Source organism: Nymphalis io, chromosome Z (assembly GCF_905147045.1).
Source record: "Nymphalis io chromosome Z, ilAglIoxx1.1, whole genome shotgun sequence".
Taxonomy (NCBI): domain Eukaryota; kingdom Metazoa; phylum Arthropoda; class Insecta; order Lepidoptera; family Nymphalidae; genus Nymphalis; species Nymphalis io.
Genome location: NC_065918.1, coordinates 3,230,141 through 3,246,821, shown reverse-complemented (window position 1 = coordinate 3,246,821; position 16,681 = coordinate 3,230,141). Strand labels below are relative to the sequence as shown.

The window sequence follows — 16,681 nt, the reverse complement described above, 5'->3', positions numbered from 1 at the left end:
GAGCGCCACGGTATCGCTTGCGCATGCTACAGTGACCGCATAGCCGTTCCGCCCCGTCCGCTGTCCGATCAAAGCTTTATGATTCTACACATCGTGCAGAAATCAGTATCGTCTTCTAATTTGTTGATTGAAAAAATATAAATGAAACAATAATATTGGGGAAATAATTTTATTCACATTCAAGAAAGGTAAGACACGGAAAATACACCGATAGTCGAAAATATTATGTAAGTGGGTATATCAAGAAGGTACACATCAATATAACTACTAAGACACTACACACTTGTGTACATTGATAAATATTAAACATACCTAACAAAGCAGGTCTACTTTGAATAGTATATATCAAACTAATAGCAGTCTTCGAATGTAAAACATTATAAGTCGATCGCAATATAGCTTTTTCCAAATATAATAAATAGACAAAATGCTATTAGTAAAATTTAAATTCGTAATAGTATATAATATAAAGGTACGCCTGTAGTTCAGATGGTCCTGGAAAGTTAACGAAATAAAAAATATGTTAGTTTAAAAAAAAGAACAAATCAATAATAGAAATAAAACGAAAATAAAATGAAAAATAAAACATTTATTTTAAAAAGCAACGTAAGTACGATATCTTTCCGCACGTTGCCGTCACGTGAGGTGACGATTTTACGGTTGAACGTATATATCATCTAACCGAACGCCTAACCTGTCTCTAGGAATTAGACATACCTTACCCTAGATCGATCGCTTACGTAATACTGCACACCGTTCCATCTTAGTCGTTATTAAAACAAGACACACTTAGAAAGAGATGTACAAAGTTTATTAATTAACCTATGCTACCAGCGCGGACATTGTACTTGAGAAAAAAAAAACTTAAAAATAACTTAAATAAAAATAAAATTATGATTGCCTCTCTCAAAATTTGTGCACCTCTAGTGAACTGAAAACACCACCATCTTTGTGCAAATTTAACATCTACAGAAAATGTTAAAATGATATGTAATAATTTAGCGAAATAAAATTTAATTAAATGGCTTCGATATAATTAGAACACATTTGAAACTTTTCACTAGGCTCAAAAAACTCACGGAAAGTTTTGACAAAAACCATGTTGCCCTATCATAAGTTTATGAAAAATTATAATTAATTCGGAGGATTTCAAGAGTACATATGTATAGTTTCACGATCATTATACGATTGTTTTAAAAAAGTTCACTATTCAGCGGGTGATTAGTTAAACATACATTTTTCTCTTTTCGACAACAATGATTTGACATTTGAAAGAAGAAGACACAGCATTATTTAACTAATCACCCCTAAACTATATTTCTAAGTTAAACCGTGGATATTTTATTCGTGGAACGTTCTTCTATTATATAAATCTTTGTTTATTAGTCGTTTCGAGTACCTGGAAGGGTTTGTTACAAACGTGTGATGATCGCGAAATAATATTTACATATATAAATACAGGTTGAAATTTCAGACAGCAATAAAGATAGTTAACTGTTGTAGCGACAACAAAAACGCACGATTTTCTTTTTGGGATAAATGACAATTCATTACTACAAAAATAAATTATGTGTAATCTCGACGACTGTACCAATTTTTCAAATTCTGTAAACTCTGGTCAAAATATCTTAAAAATATATGGACAGTCTTTCGAGAAATGTTTTGCTAACGCTGCAGCTGTTAACGGTATCTTCAGTGCCGTATTACAAAAGTTCCTGTTGTAGAAATATGTGATAGTTTGTGTAAATTGCAGGATATATATTTATATAATATCGACTGGATCAAAGTAGTCTTCAGAGATAATAAATATTACAAAGTTGGGATTACACAATGCGTTGACATATCAAGCGGTCTATTAAAATTAATAAATGACAATGAGAAATTACATTGAACATTAAATCTAATATAACGATTACATGTAATTTTAAATCTGTTTCTACACATTAAGACGTAACATTAATTCCGGACCCGATTTTATTATGAATATGTTTTGAACAAATACCGAAAATGGTAAATATGATGAAAAGGAGCGCGAGGGGTATTCTCAAAGTCAAAAAGACAATATTATCTGAAAATCTTATCGTTGGGAATCTTACATCACGATTCATTGTAAATACTTTAGTGGTTTCAAAATTTTCACTAAGATTTGATACCAATGACGAAATCAATTCTCTATTTTTTATATCCTTAAAGCAATTCAAGTATTTTCATTAATAGTTGCCGTTAATATTGAACAGCTTCTGTGCTTTAATATAACACTCTGATAAAATTGTGATATCCGAAATAGGTATATACTATTGTTAAATCGGGTCTTTTTCTAATAAGATATAATACTTAGTAATGACAATATCTACTACAACAACAAGAAACACCTTTCTATAGATCTTTATACTGGGGTCATAGGATTTGAGAATAGACATCGAATCAGTTAACTACTTTTTTTTTAAATATATTTAAGCAACATCTATTAGTGCCTGATTTTTAAAACGTCATTAAATACTTTGAATGGTTTAGCTTTCTTAATAATATTTATATTTTATAGAGAAGTATGGCGGGAGAATGACACGTGGCCGGATAAAGGTCGGAGGTTATAAAAAGGAAAGAAAATCGAAAACGTCAAACTGATTTTTAAAAAATTCTTGTCGATACGTAATTTTGAAATAGTTTACGATGTTAAATGTTACAACGGAAATTATTTGATTATACTATAAATATTATATGATTCATTTAAATATATATATGATATATTATATATTAATAAACCTAACACACTAAAAAAATAATTAAAAAACTATAAAATAAACTTAGCATTGAGCATTTCGTATTAAGTAATAAGAATTAAATGATATTTTTTAGATAATAATTCAAACGAGTCAGTGTCTCGTTGCCGCAGATAAGTAACGTAAATTTAATGAACTGTCAATTGGAAAAGGAAATAAATGTTTATCGAATATTAATATGTTATAAAATAAAATGTCATCGATCAACAGTATAATATATTAGTTAACTAGTAGTATATAGTAGTTAACTAGAATAACTTAAATCTAGTAGAAATCATTTAACTTACAATTGTGCTAAATTATATTAAAAGAAGGACGAAGATCTGTAACTGAGTGAGGGTGATCGTACTTACGACTATAATAAACTACTACAATGTTCTTAAATCCTACAATGTCATGTTTAACTTCGTAAATATTCTAATATTTAAACTAATGTTGTTTTAACTACAGTGAAAATCTCTTATAGCATTGGCGTGTCTGAATTTACGAATATCGAGTGCAGACGTGTAATACGTGCATAGTCAAATGTTTTTCACGATTATGACGTAACATTGCACGTTGGCGTATCGTTCATGAGCTACGATGGTTTCATTTTGAGGGTAGGTTTTATTTAATTTTAGGATCAATATATAACTTAATATATTTCAATTATATTACAGAGTATATATAATAAACATAATAAAATAAATAGAATAATTCTATGTTTAAGATAAAAAAAAATAATAACTTCTTTCATCTTGCTTTAAATCCTCTTTTGATTACTAACATTTACTTTAATGAACATACGGTTATAAGACGTTTTTCATTCGTATATTTTCGAAACTCTATCGCCAATATTATAAGAACTTATTTGATTTAGTACAGGATTGAAACTTAAGCCGATTTCAAAGCGAAAATACATTTTTTTAAATATGAATGCAATAATAAGACTAGACGTCGGTTTATTTGAAAATATTCTAATTCGATTTTCGAATGTAAGGGAATTATATTTAACCTACAATTTTATTTAAATTTAAACCTATTGCGATACATTTATAGAGCCTAAGGCTAAGAACTCACGGAGCCGTTTTCACACGCTTGTTGCGGGTTCGCGGCTTCTGTAGAATGCAGGTATGTAAGGGTTCCACTGCACCGGCAGCCAACTAGTAGAATCACGCGGGTCGCGGTCACCCGCAGCTTCACTGCTTAGCCCGCGTATTTTGCGGTTGGTTGGCGGAAGGCGCGCGTACAGAAATCTCATCCGACAAGTTTGCGGGCGATAACCGCAACCGCGACGTCCGCGGTAACCGAACAGAACTGCGGTCTCATGAGTTTAGAAACAAAAGTCGTTCCGCCACCGCGGCGGGCGCGACTGAAAACCGCTCCGTTAGTTCTTAGCCTAAGAATCTCTTACTGCATTGCAAAATATTTTTTAAAACATCCATGAATAAATAGACGACGACTGACATCAATAACATCGATTTTTTTTTTGTATTTTTCATTCTTTTTTAAATATTTTTGTAATTGAATAAACTTTTAACGATAACTATGTAACTACGACTAATTAAATATTGATATATAATATAATATAATATAAATATAATTTCCACTGAGCAAGGCAGCAGTCCGTTCTCTCTCCCCATTTTACATTCGAACTTAACCTTCGAACACTTTGAAAACAGTCTGTTTTCAGTTCCGCTAAGCGAGAAAATTATTTGTTATCCTAAATCAAGCTCATATATCCTTCATAACAAAATGCTCTACTCAGAGGAAATATAGTCCAATAGGTATTATGAGATAATCGATGCTGATCGCTAACTAGGTATATTAAATACTGCTATGTGACACATATTTTCTCTATCACTACACATAAATATTGAATGAAATACATTTAACACAAATATATCGAGTGATATATTTCCTTTTTAATGAATATGACCCCAGTTTACAACGATTGTTCTGAAAGTTCTGATACGATTATTATTATTTTTTAATTAATTGAAGTCGATACAGATGCGACATCGAGGGTAACTTGATAGAACGTTATTCGTCTATACTATTTTTTTTATGTAAGGTGATCGAATTGTTAAAACTGATAATACTGAATTTAGTAATATAACACGAATAGTTAAAAATATACTTCATAAGTGAACGCCAAAAGGGCGTTTAAATAAGATCTTAAACAGAAGTGCTTAAAACTATGACTATATAACTTTCAAATACTAAAAGTTATTGATTGTGAGACTCTACTCCTTGTCTTAACTTGGCATTCGCTTTGAATGCTGGGTCGTGTCCTTACGGCCTTCAGCCAACTCGAACAAGGTAAAGTAAGCTAAACTAAGTTAGTCAAGAAAGAGATACTAAATTAATAAATACTTAACAAAAACTTAATATAAAAAAATCATCCCAGTATAGAAAACAATTTGTACTCAAACTTTGAAAAAACTTAAAGAAATGTTACTTCCGCTTCTGTTACGTCACGGGTTGCAAGACCAGCTCCACAACCATTGGGTTGGCAGCACTAGCGTTAGCTTCACACAAAGGCCAACTTGCTGCTCTAACGGTGCAGCATACTGACGGGAGAGGGCTGTACCGGTGCAGCATATGCTACGGAACAACACTAGTACATGTACTCGCTAGAGGGCACTGTCGCCATAACGCCATGTCCGTTTAATTTTAAAATTACATATTTCCAAGAGATTTTGTCGATTCCGTGAAACATTAATCGCGTACATAAATGCTGGCGCGATTATATCATTTACTTCTTTTCATTGGTCTTCGGTTGTTCAGAGGTTTCAAATACCTGGGAAAAATAACACAAGTTTTAACCATCTACGTTCGATGTCAAGAGCTACTTAAATAATTGTATAAAAGCCTTAGTACTGTTTGCGTAGTAATAATAAATGCAAAATAAAATATATAAATGCCTGCCATTGCGACAAAAGCAAAACCGAAGTATGCATTATTTACAGTACGTTTATTGATTTCTTGATTTCTTGACATTAAAAAGTTCATTTCTTGACATTAAAAAGGATACTATTTTGTTATTAGTTAAGAACAATGTTCTTAACTAATAACAAAATAGCATTGGCTAATCAAATAATGTTACCCTTATATTTTATAAGTTCAAATGCCATTCAGGCAGAGCTCAAAGCTTACTTAAGACAGCACATCATGCAAAGCTAAAAAAAAGACATCGACTTAGCACCTGTAATCACCTCAACGGGCAAAGAGGCCCTGCGTGGCAGATGTTGCATTGTGCGTTCCTGGACGCCGTGCGTCGCTTTAGCGAGCCATTGCTGGCAAGTACCAATGGGGCCAGGCTTTCGCCTGCCCCCATTTACGCTGTGACGTAAGGCTCCTTGCGATGCTAGACCCCGCAGTTCAGAGGGGGCCACAGGGGCCGGAGCAGACCCTCGGCGGCGAGACCAGCAGTCCTTGCTAGAGAGCGTGCGTCGCAGCAGCTGAGGTATAATTTCTAGCATCTTCTTCTCTTTTGGTGCTGTGAAATAAATGCTTGTATAAGATGATTAAAGCAAATTCAAATATAAAAATATACATAAAGAATGTGAGGTAAAAATTAACTTACAGTAAGCAATAGCGTCAGTTGGCATGGACTTCCTACGATTAAGCAGTTGTTCAGACGAGCTAAGCTGTACCGTAGACAAATTGTCACGTAGCTGACTGCCTACGGTGGCAGAGTCTCGGCGGGAGGCCCCCGAAGTCGGCTTGACTGCTAGTTTGAAATTCTCCCTTAGTCGACTGTCCGGGCCGTCGGCTACGTTAATAGTCTCAGAAGCGTTGTCGGTATCCTTGAATAAATTGCTGAGCCTTTCTTCCAAAGTCAGTGCAAATTCAGACGTCTGGCGAGATGGACAGATGGTGTCATCGGTGCTCGTGTACATTGGGCGGGAAAGAAGAGCGCGAGTGCGAGCGATGGTCTCCAGCGGAGGGAACGTCTGCTGCCGCACCAACTTCCATGTTCCACCTTCCTTGATCACGGTGTTAAGCCGAGTTGCTTGCCCGGGTGTAGTCATACAGACTGTCGACAAATCAGGCAGCAGCTTCTCTGTGCTTATAATTTTCTCAGCTGAATCACTGTGTTCGCATTGAGAGCGCACACTTACTTGAGAGTTGGTAGAGTTCCCACTTCCTATAGCGATTGCACTTGCGATTTCCTTGTTACGTTCTGCCAGAGACTCGTGGCTCTTCTCTATGATCTTGAACTTAGTGTCCTGTGTGAACACGTTAAGTGGCATCGACAAGCGGCGCAATTGTTCCTTTAAGCCACTCGGTTTGGTGGGATTTAAAGAGCTACGCCGTAATGGCAACAGAAGTTCTGAGCTGTCCGACATATTAGTTCCCGAACACGTCTCAAAATCATCATCAATCACGTCCACTTCAGATATGTCCGTCTTAGTATATGCGGCGATCTCTTGTGCAACAAATGATTCCCACTTGGCCCGATTGTAAGTAAGGTTCTTTAACATTTGTGCGGAGAGGTCGTTTTGTAGAAAACGATGCCATTCGGTGATTAGAGGCGTTACGACGTACTTGAGAAAACCTGCCGATTTCAACACGTTTATAATATTTTAGTGCGTGAGAAAAACGAATTTAAGCCTTACTATTTTTAAATTATTATTACCCAAAGGAAATAAACCGTTATAATCAATAATTATTGTACATTAATGATGATAGTCTAATAGTTAAGATGAAGTTTCGACACTTATTCAATGTCGAGGACAATATGTATTTACTTTACTTTCACATAATTGTCCAATACTAAAATATTAGTGATTTTAAATTATCGACAACTCCACCATTCATAATAAAATATTCATTTAAATTATTTATAGGTGTATTAACGATACTAGTAATTCAAAGCACCAAAATAATTGAAATACAAATTATTTTCAGAACCAAATTAAATTTGAAAATATTATATATATAAAAAATACATAAAAGTCGTATTTACCAGTCTGAATCTTTGGTATCGATGTAGTGTGGCGATCACAAAGCGCGGTCACTGGTAGATTGAGTTTGCGTTCGCAGTCACCCTGGCGGAAGAATTCTTCGCACACCTTCAGGCTCCACTTCCTGCTGATCTCCCATGGCCGGCATGGGTTGGATATGTCGGCGCACTTTAATGCGATCTGTAGCACTAGGTGGCGATGATCCCTGTTCCTCATATCGAGGGTGTTGTTGTCCAAGTATTTCTATGAAAGAATGAAAGCTGAATTAGTTCACTATAAATTTTCACTAATAAATAACTAAATAATAATTATTATAAATTCAAAATAAAAGTTTTCAAAAAATAATAAAAACGACAGACGAAAATATACATACATGTATCGATACCAATTTTAATAACCTCTGTCATATTAACTATGAAGGAGTAAATTATTTAGAGTTTAGTCGCAAATAGTATTGTTACTAAATTTAAGAGTAACTCGGAGCGTGCGTTAGCCTGATAGCTGTTTCGTCGAGTTATTATTCGATGGTTCTATTTATAGGTAATGTTCGTATTAATTTCTGCTGAGTCTTTATACGATCATTATTACAAATGTTTTACACTAAACCTATATACAAGCTAATAACATTTTTTAGTTTGAAACTATAAAACGGACGTCTATGTACTCGTATATAAAATTTATTTCGGTGTATCTCGGAAACCGCTCTAACGGTTTAGCTCAAATTGGGTACTTAGGCGATGTTTTGCTTTTTAAGTTAATTCTAGCTGTGTTTCCTGAAAAAATATATTAGCTAGAAGAAGAATAGTAATACTCTCTTGATTTATATTGGCTACGACGGCTCGTCTCAGAAACTACCACTATCGACTATCGACTACTGACTGAGAAGGATTATTACGCGCAAATACAGGAGCAAGAATTAGTTGAGTTACATTTTAATATACTATATATTAGTTCTAATCTGTCAAGTCAATGACCTTTATTTTAAATACTAATTTATTTTTATTTATAGTTGTGGTTGCCCTAAAGGCGTCATTGTGATTAATGAACTGATGTACTAAGTCTAGGAGATAGGAATTAATAAGGCAAACTAGAAAACAAGCGTTGACCGTGTTTACAATGTGTGCGTAACCCAGTTTCTCAATTTAGGATTACTCCGAGCATGAGCAATGATTGATAAACATCGCGAAGAATTTTTGGGTTACGCTATTCCATTATCTTATAAATAACTGTTGCCAAGACGTCACAGAAAATTAATTACAAGACGCTTGCAAGAGAAACATAATATGCGTTCGAGTTGACACCGATTTATTAAAATTAAAAGAGTGCGTTGATGTCTTTTAAGTAGTTATTTATAGACATAAATGTATTTCTTTCTATTTCAATCGAAATCTAAATAACGATGCGTTAATGGCACGAGATAATATTACGTGCTCGTCTTTTAATCGAACAAATAAATTTGAACTTTTTTTAATAACAACTAAAACAATTTAAAACTGAAAAATTTGCAATTCTACCGCAAAACAATAATATTTAATATTGTCGTGTTCCGGTTAGAACGGTGAGAGAGCCTATATGTTTATAGGCACAAGGGACATAACACTTTAAGTTACACATTGGCGATATAAGTAATGTTTTTGGTGGTAATATTGATGGTGATACCTTAGCATCAGGTAACTCATTTGCTCGTCTACCTACATATATTAAAAAAAAGTTTCTTTGGCACGATAAACGTTATAGGAAGAAATTGACTATGACTATTCTTTGTGTCACTTTTAACGTTTCTGATTCGGAGGTTTTTCCGTTACGTGTACTGAATTGCACGCGATCTATCTTTTTGTTTCCATGTTTTATTTTTTTAATCATCATTGATAAATAATTATGCCTAAGGCGAATGTTAATAATAGGTTTATTTACAGAAAAAGATAGGTTTTTTTTCTTGAATTTACTAATACATGAATTCATGTATATTATATAAAAATAAAGAAAGCGTAAGTGTACGTATTTTTTAAGGATTTAAAATAAATCTACACATAAAATATTAAGAAGGCATTCTAATATTTAATTCATATGTGAATGCGATTAATTAAAAAATGTTGTGTGTGAATAAACTTTCATTATATTTAAATAATAGAAAAAAATTTCAATAATAGAGTATATAGAGATAATATTGAGTCCGATGTGCGGAGGTCACTAATTAGTATTAACAATCATTCAATGAAGTTCATTCATCTATTCATCTAATAATTTCATTATTTCGAATCACATTAGTCATTTGATTATGAAGCCTTCATCGACTACTCATTGTTCCGTACACAAACTATATTTCTGGTTTATTCAATGTGTAATGTTGCTAATATATATGTTTATATATTTATAAAAAAGTTATTACATTTGCATTTGTATTTAATGAATACTTTTCTTAGATTTTATAGAATGGAATATTAATAAAAAAATTTTTACTATATGGAATTTTTAGGACGCAATTTAAAAAAAAGAAGACGGAGTAAACTGTTCCTACTTTTGACATAGAATGTTAACTAGCAAGTGAAATAAAAGTTACTTTATGAGTACAATGTTCGGTAATTATAATCTAGAAAACGAAGGAATTTCATGAATATAGTTAAAAATACCTTTCATATTCAAAAAGTAAGCTCGAACGAATTTGCATTTTATTAATAATAGCCTTTAAAAACTCTTTCTCGTTTATATTTGACTATTTATGTATATTTATGATATGTATTTAAAAACTTCCAATTGCGTTTTGTTTTTTAAAGAAACAACTGGTCTTGACGGAGATAAATCGTAAAGTTTATGTCACATAAATGACAATACCTTTCTTGTCCTTGATTAGCGATGTAGATTTGGAAGACGGTTAATATTTCTGACAGTACCGATTATCTATCGGCGTTGTTGACCACTTACCATCAAGTGGCCTATTGTGCGTCTTCCTTGTTAATAATGAACTTTGCATTATTGATAGCGCTTTCGTCGGGCTCCTAACAATTAACGTGCGTCGTTGCATAATAAATATCGTTAGACACCATGGTCTCGGAGCTAAATTCAATTATCGGATTTATTAATGCTAAGTTGATCAGATTAACTGAACTGTTTTGCAAACGATTTACAAATAAGTAACAGTAACAGCCTGTTAATGTCCCGCTGCTGGGCTAAGGCAGCTTTCGAGGAGAAGGTTTGGAGCTTATTCCACCACGCTGCTCCAATGCGGGTTGGTAGAATACACATGTGGCAGAATTTCAATGAAATTAGACACATGCAGGTTTCCTCACGATGTTTTCCTTCACCGTTAAGCACGAGATGAATTATAAACACAAATTAAGCACATGAAAATTCAGTGGTGCTTGCCCGGGTTTGAACCCACGATTATCGGTTAAGATTCACGCGTTCTTATCACTAGGCCATCTCGGCTTACAAATATCTTAATATAATTTTAGAATGATCATCGCGTGTACAGTGTCACGACTCTCGAGAGTTATTTCTCGCAAAATATTATTATTGTGCACGTTAGTTTCCGCTATTCATATGTTATTAGTACACGTATTCCGTATTTAAATGTTGTGCGAAAGCAAATGCGACTTATAAATGTTGCTTAGCGATTGATTAGTTAAACGATGCTGTGTATTCTTCTTTCGAACGTCAAATCAATAATGAAAGAAGGAGCGATCATCAGTGTTTCACTTTATAAAGCTTATAAGTAAGGCCCTCTGTTTTTATATTTTGTAGGAAAAAAACTGCATGTTAACAAAAACATTATAATTGCTTATAAATATAAAATACATTATAAATTAAAGATTATAATTTAAAATAAGGTTTTTTATAAGGTCATTATAATTATGTGATAATTTATTAAAAAAAACCTCCGTCTATGAACTAGAGCACTATACATCGTCCTTTTTTAAATTTATTATTGGCTAAGACAGAATATTTGTATTTTCTATAGTTTCGGATTTCTCTACATTGTCACAAATTAAAAAAAACTCAAAAGATTCATGACTCTGTCGATGCGATGATACACCATCTAAGATGTAATGTCCCTTTGCCTGTGTTAACTCATGCGATATATCTGTACATAGTAATGCAAACTACTGATGTTTGCCGCTAAAATAACTAATGAGTGGGTGGTACCCCCCAGACAGGCTTGCACAAACCCCTACCACCGTGTACAAAGAGGGGCTTCGGTTATTCATTATAAATAAAGTTTTCAGTGAGTTGAATAGATTTGTTTAATTTGAGTTTGATAGAATAAGAAAATATATTCGCATTTACAGTATTAACTGAATCCAACGGCGTGGATAGATGACCGGAATACTTAAGCAACATAATCGTAGATTGGAAAACTTGTATAAAATATTTTTTTCTTCAAGCCATTTAAGTCACTATAAAATTTATTAATTGAAACTATAGGGTTTCGCAGTAAATTCACTGATGATTATTAAAAGAATTATTAAATGAAAATAAAAATAAAAAAAAACCCTAATATACTTTTTTCTAACTAGAATGTCATTTCATGTAAAGTAAGAAGTACTTTAAAATAACCATTATACTTTCAAACAACCATTTATACTTTACTTATATTTAAGCGCAAGCGAAGCCGCAGGCAACAGCTAGTTACTTGATATAAACAAGTTACTTGATGAAACATATGAGACCATTTCTATTCGTAATTAGGAAATGTTTGTCATATCAATAATATCTTTTTGAATTTTATTTATCTAATTTAAACAAATTAAAGAATTTAAAACATTTTTAATAAAAGATTATCATTTAAAAATAATTTAAAAAATAGATCTCAGACGACTAGTTCATTCTTCGTTCATTTGCTGAAAACACGAGGCGTAGAGATTATCGGGAAGCCCATAGTGGCCAGCATCGTGAGGAATGAGTTATTTAATGGATTAACGGTATCTTATCTCATCACGGTAAACAACCAAGCTGGCGGAGCGTCGCAGACCACAGGCGAAACATACGACACGAACACACAAATTTATTAAATCTATCTGTAAATATACATAGTGCCCTAAATACTTTTATTTTTAATAAATAGGCGGATGGCACATGGGCCACCTAATGGTAAAAGTGGTCACCACATAGACATTGGCACTATATGAAATATTACACCATTTCCTTACATTACCAAATGCGCCGCCAATCTTAGAAAATATATGTTATGTAGCTTGTACCTGTAGTTACACCAGCTCATTTACTCTTCAAACCGGAACACAATAATACTAACCGTAAGTATATCTATGGCGGTAGAATATCTGATGAGTGGGTGGTACCTACCAAGACCGGCAAACAAGTGAGCGAACTAAATTATGACGAAGAATACAAACGTACATTCATTTAAATACCGTAACAGTCTGTGAATGTCCCACTGCTGGGCTAAAGGCCTCCTCTCCCTTTTTGAGGAGAAAGTTTGGAGCTTATTCCACCACGCTGCTCTAATGCGGGTTGGTGGAAATTTAAATACCGCTACAATCAATTTGTTAACTTTTATTCAAACATCTTATAAATGAATATAAAAAAAGTTAAATAAGTTTTAATATTTTACATTTTTAATAAAATAAAGTAAGTGGCTTGTTAGTTTGAAATATTAAAAACGTATTAGTTTCCGCCCGCAGCTTCACCCGCGATTGAAAGGACGGACGAGGTTAGATATAAGGTACCTTAAGTCCTTTTCTCTACGATGGGACGGCAATCAGGCAAGATCGGAGACACTTCAGGCGCGAGAATATACATCATATAGTAACTACCCATTATAAGTATAACTACGGCAAGAAAAATGATATCCAATCAATGTCACTTTTATGAAAATGTTGCTAGCTAGTATTTAAATCTCGTATCTTTCAATTCGAGACGCTATCAATGGACACCGCAGTGCCACCGCGATGAAAGATGTCCGAAATTATTCCTACAGTACAATTATCAGTATTGGTAAATTCTGAAATATAGCTCTCTAGATTTCTAATAATAATATTATCAATAATTGGAGCATTGTATTTAATGATTATGACTTTTAATAATTTCTTATTAAATGTATTTTTATTATTATCATGATTCATTTTTCATTTATGTAAGTAATATCTTTTTTCTCTTGTTTTGAGATAAGTTTTCATTCGCACAGACTTTCTTGTCGTATGTTTTTATTTAAATATTTAATGGTACAAGAATAAACAAAAAAATATAAGTTCATAAAAATGCATACACACACATAAAAATGTAAGCCATTCTGAGTTTTCTCGACTACATTATTCAATTTAGAATTACAATTATATTATACTAGCTGACCCGTGCCCACTTCGTTTGGCGGTAAACATTTTTACTTATGACTGATTGGCTGAACATTAATAAGATTGTGTCAAGTATTTGATATTTTAAATTATCTCTTAAACTATGCAACCAAAAAACAAACTGTAATAAACGAATTTTATATAAATAAAATTTCCTTGGTAATAAAGCAATTTATTTCTAAATGAATTGACGTGTTGTACGTAAAAAAAACCGTCTAATAGAAATATCACTCAATAGAATACAATACGGTGGCTTTTATCAATGTCGTATTATCTCTTTAATCATTGGTCCAAATTATGTGCAGTAGAAAGGAAAAGTATTTTTTTAAACACTTGAGGCGATAAGTTTACTTATTTTGATAATAATTCATAATTGTTGATAATATGACCAATAAACATGACCTAACGATTTAAATTATTAGACTTAAATATAAAAGTTAGACATATGCTGTCACTGACTTTTTTGTATGCATTATCAAGTTCTACAACTATTCTCTAGAACTAAATTATATATCTCTCATCGTTAAGGCAGCGTTCGTAAGAAACGTTTTCGTTCGACCGTTTTTTCTCCGAGTAACTTTGCAAATCCCATTACCACGAAGAAGTTTTTTTTTCATTTTTCGGGTTAATATATAGCTTATGACATTCGCAAATATTGTGGCTTTCTATTGGTAAATAATTTTTAATATCGATTCGGTAAATCCAGATATTACCCCTTACAACCTCACAAACTTTACCTCTTTATTAGCATAAAGTGGTATAGATAATTAATTATTAATTAATAATGATTTTATTATAAGCAACTGTAATCATCTTGTATACGCGGTGCCACTGTACTGTATGTACTGAGGCACCACGTTCAGTTTGTCGTTATACTAAAATATATTTGACAGGTAATTAATTAGTTGTTAGCTTTTACACAAAGCTATCGCCTCGTTTACAAGTTGCTAAAGCGAAATCACAATTAAATACAAAGTTCATAATTAAAACACTACTAACATTATAATGAGGAACAGCTGGTTTTAGCAGTTTACTGGAGCCTTTTAAGCTAGCCATACCACCGACGACGTTGAAAAACTCTACAACTCAAAGTACGTGTTCACTCGAATTTGATTTGGTCTGCAATCTCTGGTTAGGATCCATGAGTCTATTCATTTGGTTATTTCTGCTCTGTAGGCCTACAATAGATATCATTTATTATATTCTCTTTTTAAAATGTGCTTTAATAAAAATGAAAATGTTCAATAATTCTTGGTCTTCCGATAATATATTCATAAAAATGACAAAATGGGATGAATAAACTAATTAACTCATATAATAATGTAACTATAGAAAATAATTCCAATATATTTGGTAAATCAAGTATTTTTTAATACCTAATATCGAACATCCGAAATAAAGCCATTTATGAAATCTGTCTACATGTTACATCTACATAAACACACATACGAGTTGTCTATTGTCAAACTATTGAGAGAAATCACTAATACCTTCATTGTATTCGATTGGCAATCATTCAATTTGTACATTGGCCATTCTGTGAAAGCAGTCGCCGTTAATACACTTAGGATATTGTTCCACTATGCAAATAAGCAGCGGTACTGTATAGTACGTATTCAGTAGACTTTGTCGTAGATAGCGATGGAGGCGTATTTATAGATAAAAATAATAATAATGTCCTCCAGACCGATTCCGGCCACGGCGGCCAATCTCAATAGATTAGCCAACTACGCAGGAGATATTATAGTGCACAAGTGTGCGCGCAAACACAGGTGCACTCTCTCTTCCCTCACACTCATAATCCGATGGGACGGACACGACCGGAAAGAGTTTAGGCGCAGGACCAACGGCTTTACGTGCTTTCTGAGGCACGAGAGTGTACACTTCAAACTTCCAGACTCCGGGATGCTACTGAGAATTTTCTGATAGAAAAACCCAATAACTTTTTATTGGTCCGACCTAGGAATTGAACCCAGGACTTCCGGTTCTGCGGTCTTACATCTAGCCACTAGACGAACGAGGCAGTCAATAAAAATACTAAGAAGATGCAATTATTATTTTCACCATAGCACACGTAAATCCTGTTAAAAATGGTCGTTATTAGTTCAAAAAAAATGTATATTAATTTCCTATTCTATATATAGGAAATAATATATAGGAAGGCGGACGAGCATATGGGTCACATGATGGTAAGTGGTCATTGGCATTGTAAGAAATGTTAACCATCACTTACATAACCAATGCGCCTCCAACCTTAATAAAATAACAGCATATATGTTTCACGACAATGATTACTTAATTATATCAATTTCACTGATACTCGTTTATTTTTTTTGATATATTGCACCTTGTATATACAAGTATTTTCAAGTATTTACTATTTTGTTTACAAGTATTTAGTATTTTATATGGTTGTAACGTTTTAATTGTTTCTATGAAGCTTTTATATCGACAGATAAGAGAGCAATCATGGCGCTTAAATTGAAATATTTTTAAGAGTGCGTGACGATAAATAATAAATAATTAAAATACAAATAAATATAATTATTAATATGCCCAGGGAGGCGGTACATGATCATAAAGATACGTCACGCTCACGTGTGGGTGATCAGCCTCATATAGATTGTGCGGCATGCGTCGG

At 33.1% G+C, this 16,681-nt stretch overlaps 1 protein-coding gene across 3 annotated transcripts in view; it reads right to left on the bottom strand.

Moving 5' to 3' along the window:
- Positions 1–2,802: 2,802 nt before the first annotated feature.
- Positions 2,803–16,681, bottom strand: part of LOC126780319 (cGMP-inhibited 3',5'-cyclic phosphodiesterase 3B-like) — a 155,378-nt gene continuing 141,499 nt past the window's right edge. For 2 of the 3 annotated variants that reach the window (XM_050504694.1, XM_050504696.1), the window contains 4 exons: positions 7,735–7,975; positions 6,349–7,323; positions 5,978–6,261; positions 2,803–5,562 (listed from right to left, as the gene is read on the bottom strand). In XM_050504694.1, the coding sequence (XP_050360651.1) occupies positions 5,518–5,562; positions 5,978–6,261; positions 6,349–7,323; positions 7,735–7,975 (1,545 nt within the window). In that variant the 3' untranslated portion in view covers positions 2,803–5,517. Of the gene's footprint in view, positions 5,563–5,967; positions 6,262–6,348; positions 7,324–7,734; positions 7,976–16,681 lie in introns of all 3 variants that reach the window. The other variant, XM_050504695.1, reaches the window with a different exon arrangement.